This window comes from Echinops telfairi, unplaced genomic scaffold, assembly GCF_000313985.2.
Source record: "Echinops telfairi isolate 266 unplaced genomic scaffold, ASM31398v2 ScPeMD7_4;HRSCAF=17, whole genome shotgun sequence".
In the NCBI taxonomy this organism is placed as follows: domain Eukaryota; kingdom Metazoa; phylum Chordata; class Mammalia; order Afrosoricida; family Tenrecidae; genus Echinops; species Echinops telfairi.
Genome location: NW_022103900.1, coordinates 7,685,207 through 7,699,170, shown reverse-complemented (window position 1 = coordinate 7,699,170; position 13,964 = coordinate 7,685,207). Strand labels below are relative to the sequence as shown.

General features: G+C 40.5%; 1 protein-coding gene across 1 annotated transcript in view; it reads left to right on the top strand.

The window, feature by feature from the left end:
* Positions 1 to 200: 200 nt before the first annotated feature.
* Positions 201 to 13,964, top strand: part of LOC123522572 — a 218,066-nt gene continuing 204,302 nt past the window's right edge. Inside the window, exons 1-2 of the mRNA XM_045298002.1 lie at positions 201 to 269; positions 747 to 1,178. Coding sequence (XP_045153937.1) covers positions 201 to 269; positions 747 to 1,178 — 501 coding nt within the window. The remainder of the gene's footprint in view (positions 270 to 746; positions 1,179 to 13,964) is intronic.

Here is a 13,964-nt window from a genome sequence, read left to right as displayed (position 1 = left end):
TGTGTCTGTGTGTCTCTGGTAAAAGTATATTTTGGTTTTGATGGTTCTTTTCCTATTCACCACAAAACTTGAAAACAAGGTGAAATTCCCATCAGTTCACAATGAGGCACACGTGGGGCACTTGTGCTTGAAGACACTGATCTAAAGAGAGCCAACTCCAGCAGGCGTTTCCACAGGGCAGATCGCAGAGCTTTGCCCAGATGCATGCTAAATCCAGGCTCCAGCATCCAGAAGCTGTGCAAGTTCCTCTACTTCTTAACACTCATCAAGTGGGAATTATAATGACAACTAACTCTTTGTGATCATGTAGACATTCAAAGACGTTTAATAAGTTATTTTCATAAATTGCATATAAGTTTATTTTCCAAATGTTTGCCTTGTTAGCCAGTTACCTCAGTAAGACTTGTGCAGAAACTAGTTCAAAGAAACACTTGAGCTGTGACTAGCCAGAAATTACTTGTTTTTCCTTTAAATTGGTTAAATTGGCTTTCTATGATTGAACATGATCCATTTTTTACATTGAATTAATTGTTGGCCGATTTTCCCCATAAGAAAAGGAAAGAGCATGGTGTTTTCCTCACTTCTGATTATTTAAAAATGCCTCTGGCTGTACAACTCAGACCTTCGAATGATTTTCCTAACTCTAGATGTCAACACGGAGACACTGCTGGTATTCCTCAACCTGGGGTTTTGAAAGCGACTCACACACCTGAGTATATTTTCATGATAGGACTTTGACGTTACAGGACCACCTGGAGCCGCCTGTCTTCCCCATGCAGAGGGGCTCCCTCAACCTCCTGAGACAGAAATGGGAATCCAGCGATTACCAGAAGAGCGAATGTTGTCCTGGAGGCAGCCGTTGCAGGCTCTTCCAACCACAAGAAAACAAACTGCTGGGACCTGAAGGCGAGAGGGTATCTGCCCCTGCATCTCCCGATCCCCCAAGTCAGCCCTGCAGGGTGGAAGAGGTGCCGAGTTCCCTCTCAGAGAAAGGCCCCGAGGAGGACAAGAGGGACAATCCCCGGGGAGGTGGCCCGCTGGAGGTGCTGAAGGAAGATTCCGTTCGGAGTCGGCGCAGGATTGAAAGGTTCTCTATTGCCCTGGAGGAGCTGAGGAGCGTGTTTGAGGCTCCTAGGAGTGAAGGCAGACCAGCTGGACCAGCTGAGGATGCCCCACAGGTAAGGAGGCTTGCAGGGTTATAGTTGACAAGCTATGCGACTTGCCTAGCCGGCGGTTTGTTTCTGCACACGCAATGCTTTCCGCCATCAGTTGTATTCTGGACAGGTGGCCTGGTGCAGTCACGTGATGCAGTGTGAACTGTGGCATCCTCTATCATTGACCTCTTCAGTGATCTGTCCCAACAGGGACTTGCCTTCCTTTTCTTCTCACAACTCTGATAGGCCCTGTTGTGCTGACGCCTGGTTCTTTAGATAGGTGTCTCCTCTCCATGAGCAGATTGCAAGTCCTTTAAAGGCAGGGATGATTTGTGTGTCGTAAGCATCTAGCAAATGGTGCTGCATGTAGCCGAAGCTCGAGGAGAGTTGCTCAATAATCATGGTGAAACAGGACAAGTGAAGGCTTTGGTACCTCAGTGGCTTGGGGTTTAGTGCTTAAACGTGGCATTTATTTCAAAAGCTGTGTAACTTTTAAACTTGAGAATGTAATACATATCTCCTAAAACTGCTATTCTACAGTGATTCTTTGTGGATTATAGATATTGTCTTAGGCTGGGTTGACTAGAGAAACAAATCCAGAGGCCCTCATATATGTATAAGAAAGAACTTTGTTCTAAGGAGTAATTATATATCAAACAAATATCCCAGTCCAGTCCAACTTAAGTCCATAAGCCTGATACTAGTCCACAAATCCAATACGAGTCCATAAATCCCTCTTTAGAGTCACGCATTGCATGCAATGTCTAGTGGATCCAATGGCAGTGGAAGCATCACAGGGCTCTGGCAGGTCTCCAACTGACTCGATAGCAGGAAGGTGAAGCCAAAGAGAGGGGAAGGTTCCCAGGAACCTCCTTTTGAGGAGGAACCATCAGGCTGTGACCTAATTGATAGGCTAGTCTCTACAATATCTTCTTGTGGGTGCCACAACTATCACAGATATTACTCCTATTTAAAACCACGTGAGGGTAGCAATGTTTAAGCACTCCACTGCTAACCCAAAGGTCCACAGTTCAAACCCACCAGCAGTTCAGCAAGAGAAAAGACCTAGAAATGTGCTCCCATATAGATTTACATCCAGACACACCACAGTCACTTCTACTCTGCCCGTTGGGCCACTCTGAGTCAGAATAAACTCAATGGCACACAATAACAACAAGGACACAGTTGGAATATTTCAGGATAGAAAAGATTCGTCATGATTCAGTGACTACAGTGGACTCTAATACCACACATAAAAATCAGCCCTCTAGTTACTTTTCACTTTGATAACTACGGTGCCCTTGAAGCCATGGTGTTTAAAATTGCCTCATATATGCATGTGAAAGCTGGACCATGGATGCAAAAGACCCGAGAAATTTGATACAGGAATGATGGTGCTGGCAAAGAATATTGGAATTCCCACAGGTGGTCAGACGAGTAAACAAATCTATGTGGGATTAAGTACAGCTGGAAGGCTCCCAAGATGCAAGAATGGAAAGAATGCATCTCTCGGAGTTTAGCGATGTCACAAGGAGGGTCAAAAATGAGGAAGACCCTCAATGAGAGGCGTGGACACAGTGGCTGGAACGATGGACTCAGGAGTAACTATTGTGAGCCTGGTGTCCATCCGGGCTGCCTTTCCTCCTGTTGTCCACAGGGTCCTCGTGAATGGAAACCAAGCTGACAGAACCTAACAACAAGCACTAGTTAAAAGGTCAATTAATCAAATTGAAAAGGTCAAAAGGTTGATTAATCAAAAGCAGGAACAGGATTAGTAACAGTATTAGAACCATATATTTATCTTCCTGGTGTCCATTAAAAGCAATTATTTCTAAAATCAGAATTACCTAAATTAATTTTATGACCAGAAAAAAATAAACTGCATTGCCATCGAGTTGATTTTGAGTCATAGAAATTCTGTAGGACAGGGTAGAACTGCCTGAGAAGGTTTCCCAATAGATGGCCACATCTTTCTTCTGTGTAGCAGGTGGTGGGTTTGAACCACGAAGAAAGCTTACCTGGCTGTTTAACCACTGCACCCTGAGACTCCTCTTTAGACTAAGGGGCTTCAAAAGTTCACACATTCACTGCCATCGAATGGGTTCTGAGCCAAAGCAACCCTGTAGAATAAGGTAGAACTAAGTCTGTGGGTTTCACAGACTGAAACTTTTTACAGGGTAGAAAACCTCAACTTTATCCCACAGAGTGACTGGTGGTTTTGAACAGTTGATCTTGTAGCTAGCAGCCTACAGTGCTGGTCAAAAGTTCACAGAAAAATAGAATAAAAAGATAATATAACTTTCCAATAACTTTTTGAAGCCCTCTTGTATTTGTAAGAGCCCCTAAGTAAGTGAGATTATAGATGAATTTCATAAAGAATTAAGTAAATGATCCCAGATTTTCTACTGGGACACAGTAACAGCAGTAGGGTAGTTTTTTCCACCGATAGCAGTTATCAGGGGTGTACATGCTCCTACTCTTGTTAATGGATAATTAGACATCATAACAGATATAGAACATTTCTCAAAATAGACTATTTTGCTAATACTTGCGCCTAGTTTACCTATTGGGACATATATAATTATATTTTATCCAATGAGACTATTCTCATACATCAACTGACTAGAATTAGTTCAATGAGAATAAGGGCTATAAAGTTATATTTCTTAGGCTAAGTTGAAACTAGAGGATCCTTTAAAAAAAGCAATTTATTGATTAATTCTTCAGTTGAGGATTTTTTTTATTCCTTCTTTCTATTCTAGGTGCAATCTATTTTATTTGTATCTTTTATTTAAATGTCTCCCTAGGGGTTGGGTATATAACATAGCTATTTAATATGTCCTTTATTATTATAAAGTGAGACACAAAGACACAGAAAATAGTGCCCATTCAATTTCTGTTGACTTTATTATAACAATTATGCACATTTACTGACAAAGATGGGCAAAACAAATAATCAAAGGGAGAAAAAATCCATATAGCCTTGCACCATATAGAAGAGAGCTATATGAATACCACCATTTATCTTGAAAAAATGAAATGTGGTTACTATATTTAATATTCTGTTATAGTTATTTTGAGATGTTGTTATTGTAGTTAGATGTCTTCAAGTCTTGTGACCCCACAAATTACAGAAAGAAATACTGCCCTGTCCTCACAATTGTTCTTCTGTCTGGGCCCATCGATGCAGCCTCTGTGTCAATCCATGTCATCAAATGTCTGCCTCCTTTTCTGAGATACTAAATCATAAAACACATGGCATTTCCCTAAATGAACTTCACACTTAGAAAGTTCTCTTTCACGGTAATCGCATCTGACTTTAGAATAGGTTTTCCTCATTGAGTATAAAGAATAGTTCTATATATTTTCTATATGACTTTCATGACAAGGGTGGAGTAAAAGAACATCAATGAAAAATTAGTTTGCTTTCTTCCAAAGCAGCAGGTTAGTATGCTATTGTTCTTTTGAAGGGCGTTTAGTCTATTTTGAACTCAGTAGCCCCCCTTCCCCCATATGGCAGTGTGAACGTGTCTGACAGGATTTCTAGGCCGCAAGCTTTACAGGTGCTGACTGCTGGTTTATGGAGCTGCGTGCTTTATCATGGTACACCACCCAAAACCGACTGTCATCACGTCTGATCTGACTCAAGGGATGTTACATAGATGAACAGAACTGCTGCCAGGAGATTCCAAAGCTAGATCTTTACAAAGACAGCCTCTTCTTTCTCCCAAGGAATGGCTGGTGGGTTTGAACCACCAACCAAAAAATTCTTAGTTACAATGTTAGACATACAAAAATAATTCAAGTCCAACTGAATGGGAAATTTTATATTTCACCACCCCCCAAAAAAAGAAAAACAAAAACCAAATCACTGCCATCTAGTTGATGCCAACTGATAGTGACACTGTAGATTGGGGTCTAACTGCCCCTGCGGGTTTCAAAGACTGTAACTCTTTATGAGTGTAGAAAGCCCTTGTCTTTCTCCCAAGGAGAAGCTGGTGTCTTTGAACAGCTGACTGAGAATCACAGGCTAACGCGTCACCACTATACCACCAGGGAGCATGCTGATAATATAGAAGGACAGTGAAAGCTGATCTTTACAAGACCAACCTGACAATCTGCTTCCCGAAGGTCCCTCCCAGCCTCGGCCGTGTCCTGGACGGAGGGAGCATTCTATTCTGCAGCACCTGGGCTCCCATGAGTCAGAGTAGCCTCTAAGCAACTGATGACAACAGCAACTCTTAATTCATTTCCACACATTTTCTTTTCTTCATTTCACCAATTTGTGATATTTTCATAAAGTAATGAGATGATATGTATTAGAATGTTATATCACATGAATTATGGGGGGGGGCGGGGGGGAGGAGCAGTAGCAACTTTATAACCATGACAATTTTTGTTGGGATTCTCCACTAGGACAATGGTGTTGTAGGGAAAAGTACTCATGATGTATGACATTTAAGGGCGGAATATAATTTTAAATAAGAAAACTTTTTTTCCCCAGTTAGCAAATACTCATAATAATAAGCAACAATGACCTGCTTTTCAGATTTGCTATAAAAGGAAACCTTAAGCAATCAGTCCTTGGTTGGTAAAATGTTCCCAAATTATTGGAGTTCAACACAAGCTGTGCAGAACTTTCAGTTCCATTTCCCATGAACTTGTTGAAGCCCCTTTTTGTGTCAATCGTGTATATTTTATGCTTTCAAACATTCTGAAAATATTTAGACATTTAAATGTTAAAAATTCCAAAAGATAATGGAATTTTCCCAGGCTCTTTTTGAAGGCACATTTTGTATTTATATAGAAACCCTCATGATACAGATGTGAAAGTACTCTGCTGCAAAGCAGAAGGTTAATGGTTGGGATTTAACAGCTGTAACGGTGAAGATGTGGCGGTCTCCTTCCATAAATAGTAAGATGCTGGGATACTCTATAGGGCACGTCTACCCTCCTACACAGTCACTATGAGCTATAGGTACATGATCACATAATTATATGCGATATCTTATAAAAACAAAAAAAGCCCTTTGTCATCAAAGGAATTCTGACTCATAACAATCCTATAGAGCAGTGCCTTCTCAGCCTTCCTAATGCCGCGACCCTTTAATACAGTTCCACATGTTGTGGTGACACTGCTCCCACCACCCCATAAAATTATTTTCGTTGCTACTTCATAACTGTCATTTTGCTACTGTTATAAATCAGGTGACCCCTGAGAAAGGGTCGTTTGACCCCAAAGCGGTCGTGGTCCACAGATTGAGAGCTACTGCTATATAGGGTTTCTGATGCTGTTAATCTTTAAGGAAGCCAACTGCTATATTGTTCTCCTGTACATGTCACTAGAGTTCTATAGACATATGTATATACACATATTTTATTAAAAAACATTTTAGCATATATAACGAAGATAGCTCTTCATGTACTAAAACATGTTAATTTTAGGACAGTTTTGGTTTAGAAATGAGTTTTGTTAATTAGTGAAAGGAATTTAAAGTTAATTAACTAAAGTGTTCTATAAGTATGGGAGCTCATTAAAGAGACAGTATATCAATCACTTTGAAATATTCACTCTATCCCAAATATTTGTTGAAATAATCTATTTTAATATAATTATAATGGAAAATTCATGAGGAATCCATTAAATAATTTTTCTTGTTAGCATTTTATAATTTTTTAAAAGGACAGTCTATTGCTATTGTTTCTAAAACAGCCTCTCCAAGCAACTTAGAATGCATTTGAAAACTACATAAATTTTATGTTCATGAGGTAGAGTATAATTCAAAGATAAAAATTCATGTAGGCACTATTCCAAATATATGATGTGGAATGCGATTTTTAAAGTGTTTTTGAGAATTTATAAGAATCTGTTACAAGATAGCAAATGTTGGCGAAATTGCGTACTTGGGACGCTCAGATATCATCTGTTCTTCTATAAGTATAGGCATCAGTTTGCTTTTCCTGTATAAAACCAGTCCTAAAACCAGTCACTTTAAGTAAGCTGTGGGATTATAAAGAGACTTTTCCCCAGCTTTGTCTCCCCCAAAGATGTGCCAAACATTAGGGGCTTTTTGCCAGCATATGGTGGGAGGTCAAATGCTTAGAGACATCCTCCTGGAAGGCAGTCAGTTGCCAGACAGGTAGGGCCACTCCCTGCTGTTAAAGACCATGGGCTACTTCTCCCTAAAGGCTTTCTACCATTAGCTTGGTTCCTGTAGGTGAGGTCTACACCCTAATGATAACGATTTTTATGGAGATACAGAGAACAGGTCAAACCTGCTCAGTGACATCCAAAGTTAGTCTGCTATCCTGATATAGGCCTGCATTGGCAGTAAAGAGCTCTCTCTCAGGCTCCCTCCTGGGCCTCTCATTGGTTCCCCTTCTCCTCTCCCATCCTCGCTCCCCTGTGCCCTTTCCCCTCATCCTCCTTCCCTTCCCCCTCTCTCCACGTGGACCACCAAGCGGGGCTGAGGTGAGCATTGCTACCATGAAATGTGTCTGACTCCATTATTTCAATATCTCTTCTATTTCTCATTCTCTCTATGACTTTAATATAATATTTATATATCTCAACTGTACAATTGTGCCTATTGAACTGGTGATTAGTAGAGGGGGATGTGTAGGGGGTTGGCTGGCACCCCTTCCAACCACAATAAGCATTTGTTCTTGCGAGGGTCTGGGTCAGCAAGATAGTTCATCTGATCTTGTCTGGGATTGTACATGCGTCTACAGTTAGCTACCAGGTCAGCTGGGGTTGGCTAGTCCAGTACGGTCAGAGCTAGGATGGCTCAGCTCTCTTCATGGAATCACTCAACTCTCGGTAGGTTTCCCAGCTTCCTGCATAGGCCGGCTGGTCGGAAGTTATTTAAGGAAGCAGGAAGACATGGGTGCCCGGGGGCCTAGGCTCAAGACTTGCGGTTATGTGCAGTCTAGTCAGTCTGACTCATAGCCTGCTTCCATCTCGTCAAGGGTCTTCCTCTTTCTCACTCCCCTGTACTGTGCTAAGCATGATGTCCTCGTCCAGGCACAGGTCTCTCCCCATAACTTGTCCAGAGTACATGAGATGAAGTTTTACCTCCTGGCCTCTGATGAACCTTCTGGCTGCACTCCCTCCAAGCGGATGAGTTAGTTCTCTTGTCAACATTAAATGTGCAACCGCACCCCCATTCAACGCATCGGTTTCTTCGTTGGTCTTCCTTCGTCCGTGGCAAACTTTAACGTGTCCCTATGTTTATTGAATGATTGACTAGGTTATAAATAATTAGTTAATGCTGTAATTTCCAACATCTCTTCTCTCCAATAATCACATCCTCAGCTTTTTCTTTTGATTGACCAATCTGCAGACCCCTTTATCAAATCAAGTTCTGCATAAAATCAAGCACTTACAAGCATGGGTGAATCTTAGTTTGCAGTTTGGATTCCACTATGAAAGCTGTCCCTTAATTGCGGTACCATATGCCTGTTCCTTACATCTGGGCACATGCGGATTTGGCATAAAGCGCTCTTCCTTTTGAAGTAGCTCCTTTTCCCACAGCCACTGCAGTATCCGCATCCCATTCTCCCATGCCCATGTTCCTGCAATAGTTTTTGTTAGGGAGTGGTGTCTTTTATAAAAATATTTAAGAGGAGAGGGTTTTATATAATCCTGAAAATTTTTGCTGAAGAATATGTCTAACAAATTCTAAAAAATAAAGATTTAAAGAGACAATCTTCTTAAGGGAAGTGTCTAAGAAGTGAATGAAGGGGGAAAGAAACTTTTTTCCCCTGCAATGTTTGAATTTTTCTGTCCGTTTCAGCCGGCCAGGATTATCAGTGGTTTGGTAGTCAAAACATAGTAATCCCTTATGACCTGACCTAACATAATGTAATCACAGCCAGTCACTTGTAAACTGCCGCAGTGGGATATGATTGGGATGGAATGCAACACCTTAACACTAGTCACAGCCCTGGTGAAATTAATTGCCTTGTGTTAAGGGTGGTATTACCTGCTTACAATGTAAGTGGACACTGCGGAAACCTTGTTTCGTTTCTGCTGAGTCTGGATCCCGCATCTGATTTCTCAACCTCTGTTGTTTGAACTTGACCCAGTAGCCTGCCATATTGTCTATCGATCATGGGAGTTATCACAGCCATGCTGACCTTTGACTCATTGCCCCTGCAGCCACAAGCCTGACCTGCTGACCTTAAATTCATCCTCCATTATAGCCACAAGCCTATAATCTACCAATTGATCATAGTCCCCACAGCTATGTGAGTCAGGAGGTCTCCAGCTTAATACAAAACCCCACAAATTTAGAAAATGCCTGGACTTGAGATTGCCTGCTTCTTCCTAGAGTTGTGTGTGGCCATTGTCTTGATATATATATACTTCTTTAGAGAATCCATTTTCAGACATTTATTTTGCAAGTAAGTTTTGTAGAACTAATATCAATAAGCTAATGAGAAAGATCATAAACTTTTTGTTAGAGAAAAAAATTATACAGAATGAAAATTGTCATTTCAGCATAGCATATAAAAAAGAATGTTTGGTAACAAAGGTTCAGCTAAAAACTCTGGCTTAGTTTCTCCCTGGTTGCATAAACCTGGATGAGTGATTTCACCTCATTAATCCTTAGTTTTCACATCTATAAAATGAGAAAATTCATACTGTACAGGGTTTTATGAAGAAGAAATGAGGTACTTGAAGATTAGGAAATTAAGAAATATACCTCCAAATATGTATTATTTCTATCTTTTTAAATATGGTTTACCTAGCTCACTACACATCCTATTTTATTATATCCAATATGTTAATATTTTATCACACTGCACTTCTCATCTTTAAAAGGAGAAGGTTGCATTTTATGGCTTCTAAAAGTGGAAAAATGCTTTGGGTGAACAATTTTTCTCTCAGATCTGAGGACAACGTTAGCTTTAGTGTGCAGGGGTGCCTTTAGATAAGACTGCTGAACAGTCCATGGGAAAATGCGAACAAAACTTTTCAACATGAGCTACAGTCACATTTGAAATAATGAGACCAAGAATTATGATTGGCAATAATTTTCAGAACTTCATTAAAACCCTGTATAGAAATTTATTGCCACCTTCATTTTCCCCCCTTACTAATACTTAGAAACTCCAATTCCAAAGGAGTCAAGACTTGACAAAATCTTGAAATGTTTGCTGTATTTGCACACATACAGACATAGAGAGAGAGAACACATTAAATTTAAATCTTAAGGACCCTACAGCCAAAGACCCAGCCTCATAACATTTTGTTTTATATTATGCAGGTTTTTCTTAGTGATCCCATTTGTTTCTAAAATACTTGAATGTTTATAAACTGCCCTTTTTACCTATTTCTGTGTTTGTTACATTACTGCCTCCTGTCCAGTGCTTTATTTTCATTGGACAAAATAGTCTGCTGATGGGAGAATTCCCAACTGAATACATTTGCATGGCCTTTAATACTGTCGGAAGGAACTGCCATCTCATCTCATTTATTGTCACAGAGATATATGCAGTCACAATATGTTATTGTTAAAGAATGTAGTACCACTCACCGTAGAAAGATGTTAAGCAATATTGACTCACCTTCAACTGGGAAACTGCTGTCAGTTCATGGATTGGCGTTTGTTGACATGTTACCAGGAAGATTAGTGAGCGCTTTCACCCTGTGTTATAAAAATATAAGAGGCAGCTCTACTGCCTCTGTTGGGATCCCTCTTCTTTGCCCAGCCTATCTTTTCCAGAAATTTGTTGAGCATTTCTACTCACTGGCAGAATTAATCTAATGAGTTTCATGCAGATTTATTTCTCCCATTTATTGTCCTCCTATTGCTAATTTTCTAATTCTTCTAGGTTCCTTTAGAGAATCCTCTCACTATCAGGATAAATATAGAAAGAAAGAAATGGATTACTTTGTGAGAGATAACTAAATATAAAGCACTTAAAATCTATTGCATTTGACTCTACACGGCCACAGAGATGATGCTCCAAAGAGATTCCACATCTGATTATTGCAAGTGCTCCAATAATCCAAAAGTCATCCTGAAAAAAATTCAACATAGAAATTCCTATCACAACATTCCTGACTGATACACTTCCATTAACTGTATAGAGAAACCTGGAAGAAACCTCCTTGACTAAATGATTATCCTTAACACCATCAGGGATAAGACATACATCTACTCTTCACCTGTTGATGGGCTTGTTACCTGACATTTTGCATTTGAAACATTCTCAGATGGTGCCTCTCATAGTCCAGCCCATCAGATCCTGAGAACCTTCCCGGGGTAACTACAAATGATGTATCAGAGGCCCATTGACAGCCAGGCCACATGAGGGAGGATGGCCAACTTACTTTGAGACATATTCTCCCATTTGTTGGTGACATCTTGGTTTGGTCACGGAGGGTGTGGGGTGATGTCAGGACAACACAGTGTGGCTGGGGTGCAGGGTAAGACTGGGTAGAGAGGAGTTCAGTGGGAGTAGGGAAGGGGTCCTCTGGAGCAACATGAATCAAGAAGGCAGAGGACAGGTGTTGGTCCCACTCAGGGCGGGTGGTGGGAAGCAGCGATGGGCAGGCAACACCGATCACTACCATTGCCGCCACTCCCAACCCTGTGTGCTACTAAGTAAGGCACGGTGAGAAAGGGATGATGGGTGAGAAAGGGATGATGAGGACCCATCGTACTAATGGCACCAAACAGGAAGTGATCAACGGCTCAGGGAGGACAACCTGACCCTCCAATATTGCTGATTTGCAAATGACCTGACATTTTGGAACCTAACCTAATCCACAGATAAGGAGTGGGTATATTGATATTATATATCTGATACAATGTACTGTGAAGACTGTATTGTATTACTTAATTTTAATGTTATATGTTTTACCTCTTTGGATTCTAATATCCATTGCAAGGGCTACACAGAAACTCATAGACAGAATTCATGATTAAAGGGTTTATTAAGGAAATTAGCAAGTTGTAACCCAAGTGAGAAATTCTCAGGGAAGTTGTTTAACAAGGCATGTTGAAGTTTCAGGTCAGCTAACAAATGCCCAAAGGGACATACCACTCTTCTGTAAACCTCAACTTGAAGGCATTCTGCTCAAGTTTTGTGAACTCCCTAAATTAAGTGCCCCCCACCTCCACCCCCACCCCCACATACACACTCTGCAAAAAAGAGTCTCCTGAACGAAAGTATTCATCTTAACTGGCTCCATCACCCTGTTTCATGCCCTGGATCCTGGTTCGACCACTGCTCCTCTGATGGAATAGCTGTCTACAGATCCAGGATATTCACTGTGAAGAGATCGTGGGTCCAGAGGATGCGTTCCACTCTCGGTTCCTGCTGGTAATGAGCATCTTCTTCCCATTTCTCTGAGAGCTCCTTTGATGCACTGCAGGATGGCCCTCCAGGGAAGCCTGTTTGCTATTGTAGTTGCTTTTAGGTGTCAATGAGTCAGTTCTGACCAGTGGTGGGATTCAAATAATTTAACTGTTTGCTGCTCATTTTAAGAATTTAAAAAAAGATATACTGAAAGGTAGTTTATTATTTCACACAATTAATACATAAATAAGAACAATAAAAGAGGTACAAAACTGGCTTATAAGAGTTTTAAAATATTATTGAAAAATTATTAAATAATGCCCGACAAAAAACAACACAACTGTTAAAAATATTTCCATATTCCTTCTTGACTGGCATCCTCACTGTTAATATTCTTCACTTTTATATAAGTATCATGGCCTATGTGATTTACCCTTACCCATTTTTCTCTGTAGTAATAGGATCCCATTCCTTTAGAGGTAGTTCAATTAGGTAATAGTTATCATGTTTGATATATTAGAAACTATTATGTAATTTCACTTCTCTGACCATATATTATGTTCATCTTTCAAAAAGTCCTTTCTGTTTCTGCTGAATTTCTAGCACTTGTTCAGAGAATATTTTTAGCTCTTTGAACACTTCAGGACTTGCATAATTCACTCACGGTAATTGGAGGCATAACACAAAGCTGAAAAGAATGACAGCATGGCCATCTCTGGTTAGTTGACACTTTTTCTCTTTATGTACATGTTTGTTTACTGAATTAACACACACAAGGGAATAAAAATATATTTCATCAAAAGTATAGCAAGTTTTATGAAATGAATAAATAAATACTGCAAGCAAAGTTCCATCTATTTTTATATGTTCTTCTGCAGATGAACATTAAAAATAAATAAATAAATAAGGAATCGAAATTTGTGATTTTCACATTCGTTGGCTGCCCATTCCAGCCTCCCACTTTAGAGAGAACCCTGATACAAATGCCACTTTAACAACCAGTTCACCAAACTCGATACAAAACTAGGTATGGGTTCTTCTTAACCAGTGTGAACCAGCTGAAACCCACCACTGGTTCCCATCCATAGCCACCTTATGCATGACAGAAGGAAATCCTACGGGTTCCTATTCCATCTTCACAATTGTCCCTATGTTTACGCCCCTGGTGGTAGTTGCATAATCTGTCAACTTGCAAAGGGGTAGAATCTAGCCTGCCAATCAGGTCACGACTTGATGACTCATTTGGAGGTGTGAAGGAGATAAATAGCTTACTGGAGGGCAGGCACACAGACCCTCTCTGCTTCGTCTTTCTGTTGACAAGAAACATGGAGATCAGCTGATGGCAGCCAGGTCCTTGGAGTTGGAGGAGCCACTCCTCCAGCTGGTGGAGACCCGTTCTTCCACTGCCACTGGATTCAAAGACTTTCTACCCGCTGGCCTGTGATCACCCTGCACTAGGTATTATTACATGTGTTTTGTGAGTCTGCAGAGGACTTT